Source organism: Sinocyclocheilus rhinocerous, unplaced genomic scaffold (assembly GCF_001515625.1).
Source record: "Sinocyclocheilus rhinocerous isolate Xijiao unplaced genomic scaffold, SAMN03320098_v1.1 scaffold2119, whole genome shotgun sequence".
In the NCBI taxonomy this organism is placed as follows: Eukaryota; Metazoa; Chordata; class Actinopteri; order Cypriniformes; family Cyprinidae; genus Sinocyclocheilus; species Sinocyclocheilus rhinocerous.
The window spans coordinates 91,710-107,928 of NW_015629034.1; the positions used below are offsets into that span (position 1 = coordinate 91,710).

Genomic DNA, 16,219 nt, shown 5'->3' on the forward strand with positions numbered 1-16,219 from the left:
GAGTGTTTAGCGCTCCGTGATGTTCATCTCGCCTTATTCTGGGTCCGAATAAAACATCAGGTCATGCACAGACTATCCTGTCTCTTTTAATTTAAATCTATATTTATTCACACCGGCTCTTGAAAACCTCTATGCAAACACACTTGCCCGAAAAAGCGCGGGGGACGAATTTACGTGATATTAAAAGTGGGGGGACACGTCCTCCGCGTAATCTACGCCCCTGAGTGGATTGTGAACAACAGCTCTAGTCATGTTAGAAATTTAGAGGCCTTAAAGCAGCACTATGTAACTTTTTCTGTGTTCAAAATTTGCTAAATGTATATAATGAGCGAGTACATCATGAATTCATCTTCCAAACCGCGTTTTTTGTCTTATTCCTAATCACTACGGTACACTTATAATAAGTACTTATATTTGGACTATTGTAGGCTGGTCGGGTCGTCACCGCTGCGGAGTAACACATACCTGCGTGAATCGCCAGAGACATAAACTTAGAGAAGTAGCTCCGGTTGGAATGTTCTTCCGCGGGATGTGTGCAGTTCTGTTTATTAACCGCTAGAGCGCCAAAAGTTACATAGTGCTGCTTTAAAAACAACTCTTCACCTGCAGGTTTTGTACACAATCACACGCTGCGTAACCTGCATTTCAATGCGCCATCTGCTGGCCTGTCATGTCTCTTCACGCGACCTCTGCTCCATGAGCAGGTTTATGTTATCAGGCAAAGGCTAAGGGTAAGAGGAGACACAGGCCCGGGCAGGATATTTTAGGACGGGGCAGAGAGAGGTTATGTAATCTGAGGTTTAAACTCACCCCACATACTATCCATCAACCTGACCAGTATGTACGTGATCGCAGATAAACACAGAACATTGATAAGACAGGCCAAACAAGTCTGTTTCATTGCTCTAATCTAACTGTACGGTGAAAAGTGGTCTCTATATGACAGGTGATTGCACAGGAGGGGAAGAAAATGGTTGCAGACGTTATTCGCAAAGGAATTTTACTAAAAGATTTGGAAGACAAGCTATTTTTTTCTTTAGAATAATGTGCACTGATGCAGGATAAGACAAAGATCATATGTTTTAAAAAAAAAAGCCCTTTTGATTTTATTGTGATCGAGTGAGAGGTTATAACTGTTCTTTTGGTCCTAATCTCTGGTGGAGTCTGATCCCCAGTGACTCTGTGTGCTTCATATTCCTGCCAAGGGCATTCCTCTGGGACTGTTTGTTCCAGTCGTGTAGAGACACATCAGGCGAGCGAAGAAGACCATGAGGAGGAGGAGGAGGCCACAGAACGAGCGTGTCTTAGTCACTGAGCAGAGAGAACAGTGCAGGAAGTAGCTCCATTTATAGCCCTTTCATCTGTGTTTACTTGAGTCACAGCACTCGGCTGCAAACGGAAGATCAATTCTATGCAAATGCTTTAGTAGATAATACAATTTTGCTTCACTTTTCTTCTCCTGCTTGCTTCCCTTTCTTGATTTTTTTACTACTTGAGCTCTTGTAAATCCAGCTAGACTTTTGCATTTGCTGATGTAAATGTGAGTGGTATTAGTCTATGCAAAGCTCTATGGTGCTGGGTGTTGGAGGTTGTTGCCATGACATTCATGTAGCCTATGCTTATTAAAGTGTTCAGGTCCCTCCTTCAATGTAAGTCAGAGATTTTTATTATTGTCCATTTTATAATGTTAAAGTGAAGAATGTTGGGGTCCAAAAATATTGGACTCCGCTGCACATTCAGCAATCTTTTTTTCTGTCTGAAATATACTTACGCCAAAAATGTATGCTGTAAACAGCACTGAGCTGAAAACACTAAAACTAAACTAAAAACCTATCAAAAATATAATTATGTAAATACATTTTAATATATATATAAAGGTTCTTTATGGGAACTGATGGTTTCATGAAGAACCTGGAAACATTCCATTCTACAAAAGGTCCTTTTAGTGGAAATATGTTCTTTAGATTATTAAAATGTGACCCTGGAGCACAAAAGCAGTGTTAAGTCGCTGGGGTATATTTGTAGCAATAGCCAACAATACATTGTATGGGTCAAAATTATTGTTTTTTTCTTTTATACCAAAAATCATTAGGATATTAAGTAAAGATCATGTTCCATGAAGATATTTAGTAAATTTCCTACCGTAAATATATCAAAACTTAATTTTTGATTAGTAATATGCATTGCTAAGAGCTTCATTTGGACAACTTTAAAGGCGATTTTCTCAATATTTAGATTTTTTTGCACCCTCAGATTTCAGATTTTCAAATAGTTGTATCTCAGCCAAATATTGTCCTATCCTAACAAACCACACATCAATGGAAAGCTTATTTATTCAGCTTTCAGATTATGTATAAATCTCAATTTAGAAAAATTGACACTTATGACTTGGTTTTGTGGTCCAGGGTCACAAATGTTCTTCACACTAAAATAAGTTCTTTTAAGAACTGTTCACTGAAAGGTTTTTTGGGGAACCCAAAATGGTTCTTTTTATGGTATTGATGTGAACCCCCCTTCTGGGACCTTTATCTTTAAGAGTGTACCATTTGGAAATGTTTTTTTTTAAGTATGTTTAAAAATATACTTATATAATAAAATATATCTGAAAAAAATGTCACATGGGTGTGTCTTTTTTGCAAAAATTAAGCACTGAGACATTTTTCTTTTATGTTCCCCTGAAGAAAGAAAAGTCATAGAGGTTTGGAGTAGGGCTGCACGATTCTTGCTAAAATGTGAATCACGATTTTTCTCCATGGGAATTGAGATCACAATTCTCTTACACGATTCTCATTTTTTCAACCAAAATTTATTGCACTCAAGTACAAAAAAAAACAAAAAAACAGGACTAGAGCTGCACGATTCTGGATAAATTGAGAGAGATCGTGATCTTTTAACGATTAATCGTGCAGCTCTAGTTTGGAGGCTGAGTAAATAAAATTGTAATTTCTCGAACTGTCCCTGTCTAGTTCAAAGAACTATCTGCTATTGTATTTGAACAATGTTATAAAGAACACCAGAAAGTGGTTGAAGACTTGCAGCTAGATTACTGCATGTCATCATATCCCACTCTGACCCAAAAACGCTCCATGTGAACCCTAAAGATAAAGAGTGAGAGCAGAGACAGATCAGCAGGCCCCAGAAATGACCTCAGTCTTACCGAGAATTAGGACTAAAAGAGAGAGAGTGTGTGTGTGAGGGCTTGAAGTACAGTTTGTAATGGACTTTCTCTGCCTGCAAACATGTCTGTTCTTTAGATACAAAAGATACACTGTATGTTATGTGATATTACAGTGGAGACAGCCAGTTGAGATTAACAGCATTGATTAACAAAGACATTACATATTAGCTCTGATCCAAAACGTGACTGCCGATCCTAACAGCAGATAGGAAAATTATGCTGCTGTCTAAAATGCTAGATTCACAAATGCATTGCACTGGGCTCAGTTCAAAACCATGCATTAGAAAACAGAAAAGTGTCTCAAGGGGCTGTTTTAAAATGCCTTGAAAGGAATCATTAACCATAAAAGGTAAGTTATAAAAAGCATTTAGTGTACCAACATGTTTGTGCAAATTACAAGATATATAGTCATTGTCTGGATTCCTGACAGAGTTGAATAAGGAAGATCCTCTAAGTGTGACTGAACAGAATGAGATAGGATCACAAAAGCTCACTGGCATTGGTTTTCATGTGTTTCTATAGAGTCTGTCCTATTTGAGCGTTTGTAATGAAGCTTTCATCTGGCTCCTCCTCCAGCTCATCCTAACATCCAAGATAGAAAGCACTTCAGACGGTTCACTGTGGCCACTGCTACCATGTCTGTTTTTAGTGAGGACGCTGGAAAGGTTAAGAGGGCCATGAAGATAACTTCAAAACATGACAGTGTCAAGGGTAGAGAGCTACTGTAAAGTCAGCTGTTGTGGTGTTTGTTCTCAAAACAGCCGTCTGTCCCTCTGTTATTATCTGCCATCTTGCACACACACACACACACACACTCCAGCTCATCCTAACATCCAAGATAGAAAGCACTTCAGACGGTTCACTGTGGCCACTGCTACCATGTCTGTTTTTAGTGAGGACGCTGGAAAGGTTAAGAGGGCCATGAAGATAACTTCAAAACATGACAGTGTCAAGGGTAGAGAGCTACTGTAAAGTCAGCTGTTGTGGTGTTTGTTCTCAAAACAGCCGTCTGTCTCTCTCTGTTATTATCTGCCATCTTGCACACACACACACACACACACTTCCAGCAGGAAAAGTCTTTCACAGCCACTTAGGAACCTAGTTGCAAATCCTCATACTCTCTTTAAGCTAGTTACTAAACAGACTTAAACTAAACGTGCTCCAACTACAGATTCCAGCATTTTAGGAGGCTGTGATGCTCAGAAATAGTGAGGAGTGTCACTCCAGTCAAGTGTTATATACAGCTTGCTAAAGTTAACAATATAACACCGCCGCACAGTGAACTTTCACCCACTTTTCCACCCTTAAGCTAAGGCGAAGACACCTGCCAAACAAGCCTATGCCGCTCGAGCTTTACGAGAGGAAATAGCTGGGAAACAATGACGTATGCAGCGGTGGAAGCACAGACAGAGAGCTTTCAAGAAACTGATGTTTGATGCGTTGTGTATTTTTTGCAGCAATAGTGGTTTCCAAACAGGTTTTCCACCCCACCACAAAGTCACGCTATTGGTTGAGTCACAAGTTGACATTGCTTAAAGAAACAGATCAATGTTGTGAAAGAAACAAGGAACCACTGTCTTTTGACAAGGGTTAGGGCAAAATTCACAATTTAAGGAATTGGCTCCTTTTAGATTTAAGAGTGCATCTAACCTGCTTCATGTTGTTTGACTCCATTTTGAAAAATCTTGGGGGGCATTCTGGGAAATGAAGTGTTTTTCCCCCCCCCATGTTCCATAAAATAAAGATCATCCACTTGTTAATGTCATGCTTCACTATTTCTGGGACCAAATGTTCTATCAGATTCCAAAACAAACAACAAATGGTGCTAATATACACTCGTGATGTGCTGTAGTTACCAAAATATCGGGAAAGAACGAAGGAAATCATGAAGGAAAGAGTTTATAAATCATACTAAATGATGAGGGTTAGGGTTAGAAGATCAAATATAAAGGTCGTACCATATAAAAATCAATATGTCTATGGAGAGTCCCTGTGTGTTTGTGTGTGTGTGTGTGTGTGTGTGTGTGTGTGTGTGTAAACATTTATGCTTGTGAAACATCCCGGTTAATGGCAGAACACTTTGCTTGCTCAATATGTTATATCACGTACCAAACACTACACGTGTACGAAACAGGGCATGTTGTGCCGTGCCTGTTTGATTCTGTAGGGCAGGTGTGAGATAAATGTACAGGCTGGAGGCTTTTGTCTGTGTTTATTCAGTTGTTTCATTTTAATTATTGTTCTAGCAGTTTTATACAGGATCATGTCCAAGTGTATTGTTATTATTTCAATAGTAATGACAACCACATGCAGGGTGTAGAAGACCAATCACCAGGTGACTCAGAGAAAGGGAGGAATTATGGGAAGGGTGTCATTGTTTTGGCATATGTAATAGTATCATCTCTAGTATATGGACTGTGGGAATGTGGAGGTGGCTACATATCACATTCCTCTGGTGAACAGGTTATAATATTTGGCTGTGTTCTCACATGCATTTATTTGTGATCACTGGAAGAACGAACGAACAAGGGCAATGCTGTGTGATTACTGTGATTTTAGTCTCTTAGATAACTTACTCAAATTAAAAGAGGCCACTTTAAAGTTCTTTATAATATTCTGATCTATAAATTTGTCTCTCTCATAATCCTAAGATGCATGCAATCGGAATGTCGTTCATGTGTAATCACCATAAACAATTATTGCATGTCTGCCAGTGTTAGAGCAAAGATGCAAGTGAAATTAATCTGAGCTACTATCTAAAGACCCTGAAGCTTAAAAACACCAGTCAACCATCAAGGCCTTTCCAAAGGTTCTCCATAGGTTGCAGACATGTCTGTGTTCAGACCAAGAGTTGTGATTGGTTACTTGTGACACGTGGCAGTCTATGTCCCGCCCCCATAATGAGGAATGTGGAGAGGGAGGGACAGGCAATATTTACAAACACTGTTTAAAGAGACAGAGCTCACATAACACCATATTACCCGCAGTACCAGAAATGCACCGTAGCAGCCCAAGCCAGACCAGTGACATTATTTCAACCCGGCACCTTCAACAAGCCAAAGGCAATGACAATATAATCAAAGGAGTGATGCACGTCTGTGAAATCACTTCATATCTTTAACCACAGCTCGCTTGGCCTTTATTTCCATGGTTACACAATTCTGACTCCACAGTTTGAATGATTTTCAACTTCGCTTGATAAAAAGAATTTTATTAACAGTGTAAACATCTATATAACTTTATTCTTGCTCAGCATTACTCTATAGAAGATAAAACAACACAAGCCATACTAAATGATGTCTGTCCTCTAAGGCTGACTGTAGATTTGTGCGATTTCATAAGCGATTTTTTTAATAACTATATGACACAAGGAATCGCTGATAGCACTATCTGGGTTGTGGCTAGAAGGGATACAGCAAAAACCGGAAACTAACTATAAATTAATTTTTCTACCTATTAGATTGTGTTTTATTAACGTCTACACCTACCCCAACCCTAAACCTACCCCTTACAATAATGCAAAAATAGTAATTATTGTTGTACAGTGTAAGAAAAATGACGCTATATTGATGTGCGCATGCCCAGTAGTTTTTGCTGTATCCCTTCTAGCCTTAACCCACTATCTGCCCGACCCCCACCGCTTCACGTACAGCGCTGGATCTGGTGTAAAGCTCTGATTGGTCCAGCGGCCGGAGTGGGCGGAGTCAGGCCGTTGCTACCAGCGCCGTGACGTCACAATCAGCTGTTTTGAACGTTCTATATTCTGATCTGCGGATCAGCTGGCGAAGCAATAACATCACAAACCATATCTGCTGGAAACACACACACACACACACACACACAAGCTGCAGATGCTCCGACTGAAACGACGTGTAAACCAGAATTTACACGCAGATTTCTTCTGAGAAGAAAGACTTTTTCATATTTTTTGTGAATTTACTACCTCATATAAAGAGAACACCTAAAGCTATGCTTTAAGATTTTTGTGGTTTTTATTGTGTGGTCGTCGCGTTTACAACTTGAATACTTTTGCAGGTAAGACAGGTAAGATCTCTTTCAGTCTTTTAAAGCGAGATCTGTTTCGGAGCAGAATTTAGTCTGGACTAGATCAGACCTGCCTTGTAGAACGCAAGCGCTAATAACATCTGTCCATAAACTGCAGATTGTCCATAAATGGATCTGTATGAACTGTTTTATTCTCTTGTCATAAGACAGCATCATTACTGTTTTGCTCTGGTCACAGATCGTAGGACTCGTAGCAGTAACTAAACCAAAGAAAGACTTTTTCATATTTTTTGTGAATTTACTACCTCATATAAAGAGAACACCTAAAGCTATGCTTTAAGATTTTTGTGGTTTTTATTGTGTGGTCGTCGCGTTTACAACTTGAATAATTTTGCAGGTAAGACAGGTAAGATCTCTTTCAGTCTTTTAAAGCGAGATCTGTTTCGGAGCAGAATTTAGACCTGCCTTGTAGAAAGCAAGCGCTAATAACATCTGTCCATAAACTGCAGATTGTCCATAAATGGATCTGTATGAACTGTTTTATTCTCTTGTCATAAGACAGCATCATTACTGTTTTGCTCTGGTCACAGATCGTAGGACTCGTAGCAGTAACTAAACCAAGCCAGTCGATGGTTTTCTCGTGTCTTTTCTTACAGAAGTCGTCCTAAAATAGCCAATCGTTGGTCATGCCAATATTGTGTTTTCAAGTCGACGTTTGGGGTTGATTTCTGATATTTTACGACAGGGACAAGCCTGTATCTGTTACTCGTTTATCATCCGTCGGATTGTGATGAAACCAGCTTTATTACTGAACAGAATGTGATTTTTAGGTTTTGCACTCATGTTCGTGTTTTGCTGTACTGTTTTTCAAGCATATGGCCACGGCTGCCCAGTATTCACACAGGATACGTCGGTAAACACACGATTCGATGTTGTTTTCAAGCAGCATCTGTCAGACGAACGATAAATTCATTTTCATAAACGCATTTTCCTTCCTGGTGAATGCATTCAGTTTATCTGAGAAAAAGAAAAAACTATTTTCATATCTTGCTGCTAAAGCCATAGTCATAAACAGGGTTGTTTTTGCTGGTTTCTATCAGAATGACCCTGCTTCCTTTCTGTTATTTCATCCTCTGTCCGCTGGTCTCACGAGGGCGGGGTCAGTTGCGCCTGTGACGCCATCGTCACGCAGGGTTGAAGCCCCGCCCACTGACGGACACTTTTAGACAGCCCGCCTGCAGGGGAGCCTTATGTATGAACTATTTGTTCGTATTATGTATATACGAACAAATAGTTCACATATACTGTATATATAGTTCATGGATCACTCATAACTATAATGGTAATTGTAATCTCTCTTATGATTAAAATTCAATTTAAAATTCTAACAGAGACTGGTAGATACTGGTTAAATGTAATATTCATATTCCAGTCATAATTAACAAGTACCGGTCAACCTAAAATTACAAGATAAAAATATTACATTTAAAAGAAATGTAGCGTGTTTAGGACCATTATGATTTTTTTTACACTGTGACATTATTTTCATGACAGTTTTATGACAAAGTGTATTTCCACCCTAAATACCAATTCTGTAATGCAAAAAAAAAATAAGAATAAAAAAATTACATTTACATAATAGTGATACAAATAATTTCTGAACCACATTATTATATTATATTATATTTATTATATTATATTATAAAATGTCACCAAATACTTGTAGTGCCACCAAATCTGTTGTTCTAGAGGTTGCTAAATGTTATTTTTATGAAATGTTGGTTTCTTGACCAATTCTGTTCTTCTTTTTTTCTCTGTCTTTATCAAATGTAGATCTTTGCACCAAGTGAGACCTTATATTACACTGCGCCTTCTCTGAGACTCAAAAAAGGCCCATACACCTGTGATCAACCTGCCATCTGTTACATCACTGAAAAACAACAACATTAGTGACTATAGTTAATAAAATAGCTATTAAAAAAAAAAACCTTATACGGCAGCTATCCCTCAGGAAACAAAAAACTGTGACCTTTGACCTCCGAGACAGTCATGTTCCAGCGGTTCACCAGTTTGTTCTTCGGAAGCGAAGAAGAAGTTACTCCAGATCTGAAGGGACCGAAGCCCTGTGTGTCTGAGGCTGATGAAGAGGGATGGCTCCTGGTCAATCTGCACGGTGAGTGTCCTACACAAACAACGAGAAACACTGTCTTTAATGGGACATACATTTATACAGATCACAAAATAAAGGCAAGGAGTAAATTATATGCATGGTAGTTTCAAGTCTGAAGAGTATGTTGGGGTAACAAGGCAACAATCTACTGTATGCAGTGGATTAATATTAATATATTAATTTTGAAAACATCAGCTTGGTTCCAAAACCTAGTGAACTGCCTAAGGCAGCTATCTTCTGAGGCAACATCACAACCACCACAGAACCTGGTCTGAAATGTTTTTATATTGCCAGCAACTGTTTTTTCAGTCACATATGAAAAGCACACAGGAATCAAATGCTAACATTGTTGATTCCAATAGCGTTTGACATTAGCATGTTGCTAAGCTAAAAATGTGATACTCTAAGGCCCAAAACATACTTTATGTGAGTATGTAAACATAAACACTTCTAGCTACACATGCTCAATTTTGTGTGTTGTTGAGTTCCAAAATGTGCCAGACCGCAATTAATAACGCAAAGAATGCAAATGGTGCTATAATGTGCATTAGCACAAATAGCAACATTAACTAAATTAGCATAGTTTTCTATTCCAGATCAACTACCATCACAGTCCGAAACCACATACTGTCTAGTAAATACTACATTTGATTTGAAAGAATTAAAAAATGTTCTATATAGTCTAAATATGAGTAGTATGAATATAATTCGGATGTACTACAGCCACCATGTTGTCACATGACCTACCAGCGTCAGTTGTGTGCCATTCACAACTCCTCTCTTCATAGTAAAGAGGACATCAAATGCACACTCCAGAACCTCTCTGGAAAGTAGTAGGCCATTCGAACGCAGCAGTTGCTTATCTCTAAGCAACTGTCAACATGTTTATAACTACCTGAAATAATAGCCTGGTTTAATGAACAGGCATTCAAAGGTAACTCTGTCACCCTCTTGAGATCTGAGTTTTGTTACTCCCACAGGACATAAGTAAGGTGAAGTGTGTAACTTCAGTGCCAATCTCCCCTTATATTAGCCATTATTCCCGACAGTCCCATCCAACTGTGCCAATGGTTGAGCCAGTGTTGCTATACTGGTTCCAATTGGGCCTTTTACTAGAAATGACACATATCCCTTTTGCAATGCTGCACATGGCGTCTCACTAGGTTTTGGAACAAAGTCGTTGAGACTTTATAAAGTAATACATGGTGATAATGATATTTTAAAAGGGTTATAAGACACTAATGGCAGTATTCCTATTTTCTATATTTTTCTGTATCCCTTCTCATTTGTCCATATTTGAATGAATTCCTTTTTTTGGTATGTGTGCTCATGGTACTGGCATCCCCCACTCGCATGGCTTCAACCAAACCTTTCATATTCTGGAAACACACCCTGTTCTGTCTTCTGTCACTTCCTACTTCACTGAAGGTGAGGATGGGCCAGAGGCAGCTTCAGTAGCATGCGCCCGTCCCCGCAGTGAATGTCATGCATCTCAGATATGCGGCCCCTCTCCTCCCACCTGCAGAAACCGCAGGACTAGAGCAGGCAGAATACAGGCAGCACATCCTTCCTTCCCTTCCATCAGCTCTCCTCCTGATCCCGCCTCCTTCTCTCACCTTGAGTCAGTAGAAGTGAATGTGTTCTTAAGCGAGCGGGGCTCAAGCTCCTGTAGTGACTGCAGCATGGATGAGAGCTGGTTTGTCACCCCTCCCCCCTGTTTTACTGCAGAGGGAGCCACGGCGGAGGCTAGCCCCATGGAGGACCTCCTCATCGAGCACCCCAGCATGTCCGTGTACGTCTCAGCTGGCCCTCTCCCGGTGGAAGAGAGCACCACCAGCTTGGCTGGCAGTGTCAGGTAAATTTCACTTCTGCTGTTTGCATTCTTTTCTGCCGTGAGATTTTACTTCGTTTCTGTTATTTGTGAAATAAAATGACAGAATGTCTTGTTGTAACAATTGGTTAGGACAAAAACATGGAAGGACTAATGCTGGGGTGTCCAATCCTGTTCCTGGAGGGCCAATGTCCTGCAGAGTTTAGCTCCAATCCCAATTAAACACACCTGAACCAGCTAATCAAGGTCTTACTAGGCAAACTGGAAACTTCCAGGCAGGTGTGCTGAGGCAAGCTGAAGCTAAACTCTGCAGGACAGTGGCCCTCCAGGACCAAGTTTGGACACCCCTGGACTAACACATCTTTATTACTTGCTGACATTGGACATTTTGTTGAGCCTATTTCAGGGATCCTAGGAGTTTTGCTCCAACCTTAATCAGAAAAAATCTGCATTCGTGTCATATCCTGTCTACTGAGATATTTTCATCTGATTGATTTTTGAAGGCAGCATAGATGTATCCTTCGCTGCACCTTTGATATCCCACAATCCTATGCATTCGATTCCGAATTGAGCTAAAAATAAAGATGGCATCTGAAAGTTGTAGTTAGTTTGTTTAAATGTATGTTTTTTTCCAACTTTTTCCACTTTTGATTTCATTCTAGCAAGAAATGAGTACTGTAGTAATTAAATATTTGCTTAGTTATTACAAAAGCTCTTTCTGTTTTGCTGTAGATCATTAAACTATTATGCCACCTCAGAAGCCCATCCAAAATCAATTTCGGAAGGTACCTTTGTTCGTAAATGCTGTCATGCAATCAGCTTTCGGACATAGCCTTTAAGAAATTCACGTATTATAGGACCACCTGGTGGACAATTTTTACAAAATTTGGTACACTGCCTCTAAAACGTGCTCTGCACTAATATTCTCAATATCAAAAAGATCAGACATTCCCGATAGAAAATATAGGCCAATTGAAAATATTGGCTGTTGATAACCATTTTTGTTCAACTATAAACCAATGCATTCAAAATCTGTATATGATTAATATTGTAGGACAGGTGTCCAAACCTGTTCCTGAAAGGCCACTGTCCTGCAGAGTTTATCTCCAACCTGAACAAAGACTGTATCAGAAATTGCCCACTATACCCTTATTCACTATTCCCTACATTAGGCCACTAATACAGTTCACTTGAAGGAGTGAATGAAAACGAGTGAGTGAGTGCACCAGAAGGACTGCCGCTTTTGCATAGTTTGTGCTTGCTCTTTAATAATCATTTAAAACTGGCAGCTCCAGTAGTAAGATTAAAGGATTTATCTTGAACTCTGTCATGGAAATTATGCATAAACCCTAGTTCAACAATATAATAATCAATTTACAATAAATTTCTACCTGTGTTGTATTACACTGTATTACGCCATGGACAAGCGGTTTGTAAAATGAATGGATGGATGATTCAGCTGCGGGCGCCTTCTTCTGGCGAGATGCGGGAATTCATTCAGCGTGCGACTCTCACAGTGCATTATGGGTATTCTCTAGCCGTTGAGCGTGCACCGGTTGTACACTCGGTGCATTGTGGAACTGAATGAGTGCATGCGAGAACGTCCACTATTGTTTCGGACACCACTACAAATGGCTGTCCCCTCAAATAGGGCCCAATTTAAAGATATAGGGTGCAATTTCAGATAGAGCCAAACTAATCATGATCTTCAGACTTACTAGAAACTTCCAGGCAAGCGTGTTGGTGCTGGTTGGAGCTAAACTCTTCAGGATGTTTGCCCTCCAGGAGCAGGTTTGGACACCCCTTTTGTAGGATTTGTCAGCAAGGGTGTACAATCCTGGTCCTCAAGGGCCTCCTGCAGAGTTTATCTCCACCCCCAATTAAACACACCTGAACCAGATAATCAAGGTGTGTTGGGGCAAACTGGAGATAAACTCTGCAGGACCTTGGCTCTCCAGGAGCAGGTTTGGACACCCCCAGTCTAGCGTAGCCAGACCATCAGACTGACGGCTGAAGGTCTGGAATCCATGGCAGCTTTCTTTGGCCAAGTCCCGCCCATGAGGCCGTTTAACCGACATGTCAAACAACCAATCACAGTTCGTTTCATTCAGCGGCACGTTTCGGGGCGTGGAAATGTCACCACAATAACAGAACGGTGTGTAAAACTCTCGGACGTATTTGAAAGATTCTGTGCCATGAACTTTAAATATTTCACATACTTTTGAGAATCCAGCGTTTAGTTGATCCTGATAAGCGCTCGTCGTCACAGTTGTAAACACGACGGCTTTCTTCTTTCGTGAGGGGGTTTGGCGCCACGGTATCCTTGTTCCCAGGCGGAACCTTATAGAATGCGACACACGTCTCCCGGAAATCCTGTAGAATTCAACAAATCCGATGACGACTTCGAAACTCCTGAAGTGTTTCCACTTTTGTGTGCCATATGCATCAGACATTCAGCCAATGGTCCATGGGCGTGACGTCTGAGGCTGAGACTAGGACACCCCTGATTTAAACCAAAAAAAATCATGCTGAATATCAAAACGTTAATTCAGTTGTTTCAGAGTTTTGAGGACACTGTCTTAATTTTGTCTTCCATCTTCTTTTCTTCTCATTTCAATTTCACTCCATTCTGTACATTTGCTTCTCACTCAAACGTATCCCATTCTTCCTCCTATCTGCACTGTTCCAGCCGGATGTCTGAATCAGCAGTGCCTGCTGTGACCAGGAGCAGCATGCCCACACGGGTGACCCGAGGAGCAGCCGCACAGGCTGGAGCCCTTGCTAAAGTCACCCAGGTCTCCAGGGTCCAGAGGGCCAAAGCCCGCACTGAGCGTCGCCACCTGGCACGCAACCGCATGCAGCGACAAAACCGTGTGCGTGAACAGGTCCAACGGCGTGCGACCCACACCCGCAACTCCTTCCTGCACCAACCGTGCCAGCGCAACGTCTGCCACTGAGGCATCAAAGTTTACATTGAGGGCATTATTACACACCCCAAGAAACCCACACCTCCCAATGAATCCCCTACCTTCTTAATTGACCTCTAAAGTCCTCCTTTTGCTTTTACTGGTTTTATGTCAATAATTTTATTCAGTTTCATATTAATCAAGTTTGTTTTTGAGCACCAGCCTAAATCAGTTTCCCAGTCTGGGAGTATAGCTGAAAAGGAGACACGTGTAAACTCTGTATCTTTACATGTATCCCTCTAAATGTATAACAATGACACTTCAGGTACATTGGCACTGTTCGTTGAAATATAATCAGGTTAAATTGTCAAAAGAATGAACCAAGCACTGAATGCTTCATTGAAACATGACCCTAAGATTTCCAGAAGAGATTCGTACCCTGCAATGTCACATTTAAGAAAAGCTACTACAGCAATAGAAGGGTCACTTAAAAACAACAAGAATGAGATGTATGTAATAATAATAATAATTCATTACATTTATATAGCGCTTTTCTAGGCACTCAAAGCGCTTTACATTGTCAGGGGGTATCTCCTCATCCACCACCAGTGTGCAGCATCCACCACTTTATCTATGTAGATAAAGGTGTGAGCAAGAATAGAAACAGATACAAGCAGTTGAGAGTTTGCAGAGCAAGACAAATCTAGTGGGATATGTTTGTAAAGAGGTCATTTCAAAGTAGATGTTGCTGCCTGATTTTCAGCATAGTGGTGCTAACTTTCAAAAGTAATTCAACCCCCAAACAATTTCATTTAATTGTTTGCTATTATATGACCTCTGTTCCTAAACCTAGTGGGATCCCTATCTAGACAGCATCTAGGAAACACATTTTATAGGTGTGCTTCCACAAAGGCAGTATCCTTCAAAGAGAAGACAGTTTCAATGAAGAAATCAATTCAAGATGGTGGAGAAAGCGGGCACTGTCAATTCTGTACATACTCTGAATGGGAAAAAATACCCCAGTGTATTTAAAAATAGATATTTTCACCCAATATTTATGTGTGCTATGAATTTGTGCTTATTAGAGTGTTGCCTTGCGCTAGCTTAGCAACATGCTAACACCAAACTCTATTGGAATCAACTGTAAGCATCAAAACTCTTGTGCACTTTGTAACTCATTCAGTACCAAAAAGTATAGAAAACAGCTTAGCAACATGTTACCATCAAAATCTATTGAAGTCTATTTTAATTCATGTCTCTTGAGGCAGCTTCTTAAGGAATCTAGCTCACTAGATTTTGAAACGGAGCCTTCAGGTAAACTGAGGTCGAGTCCATCATGAATAGTACTCATACTATGCCAACAACACATTACTAATTATCTTTACAGCTCACATGATCAACATATAGAACGAGGAGAGGTTGCCATAGGCTATGGATATAATTGCTTAGAATGTGCAGGATAGTATAGATTGTGACTCTATTTGCTTCATGGAGGATTACTGATGGGTGAATCTCACAAAACATGTCAAGATGGCTGCATATTGTGCATATTACAATTGCTTTTGATTTTGGGATGCAATTTGTCTTGATGTTTTTGTGAGATTGACCACAAAAAAAATAATAAAAAATCAGTCCCTTCATGTGCTTGTCCACTGCAAAGTTTTCAGTGTAGCTCGAAAGTTCCCCTGTCACTAGGGGTTGAATGACTTCTGATTTTATAAAGTCGACTTTTATGTGATGAAAGTCGAGTCGAAGTCGACTAGTCGCTGATGACGTCATTAATGAACAAATGAACAAAGTCTGGAGCTAAGACTCGAACACCTTGTGCACAGCTATGGCATATGACACAGCGCTGCCCACATGACTATTGCTCTTATAACGGCTCATTTTTATCAGTTCTTTTGTCTTTGGGTCGTTATATTTCTCACAGATTTCTGCTCGTTCTAAATCAGATACAGATAAAGTAGCACAGTAAAGACTACATTAATAGGAATGCATTAGTGAGAGCGATTGCGTGTGTGAATTAATTCTACCTGGCAGCGTCTCTCTACTAGTAGTGAAGCTGTGGGATTTAGTTATTAAGAAATATATGCTTGAACTTTTCAGTTTCTAAGCTATTTTATTGAGAA

The 16,219-nt window shown here is 40.1% G+C and overlaps 1 protein-coding gene across 5 annotated transcripts; it reads left to right on the forward strand.

Annotated features, from left to right (window-relative positions):
- The first annotated feature begins 6,947 nt into the window (after positions 1-6,947).
- Positions 6,948-14,577, forward strand: LOC107738544 (tumor protein p53-inducible nuclear protein 2-like). Of its 5 annotated transcripts, none has more exons than XM_016550303.1 (4): positions 6,948-7,222; positions 9,017-9,356; positions 10,782-11,208; positions 13,874-14,577. In XM_016550303.1, the coding sequence occupies exons 2-4, from the start codon at positions 9,233-9,235 to the stop codon at positions 14,139-14,141; spliced, it is 819 nt and encodes a 272-aa protein (XP_016405789.1). In that variant the 5' UTR covers positions 6,948-7,222; positions 9,017-9,232; the 3' UTR covers positions 14,142-14,577. The 5 variants fall into 5 exon arrangements, with proteins under 5 accessions (XP_016405789.1, XP_016405787.1, XP_016405791.1 ...); XM_016550301.1 differs by having other exon boundaries at positions 6,948-7,213; XM_016550305.1 differs by having other exon boundaries at positions 6,956-7,213; positions 11,082-11,208.
- The last annotated feature ends 1,642 nt before the right edge of the window (positions 14,578-16,219 follow it).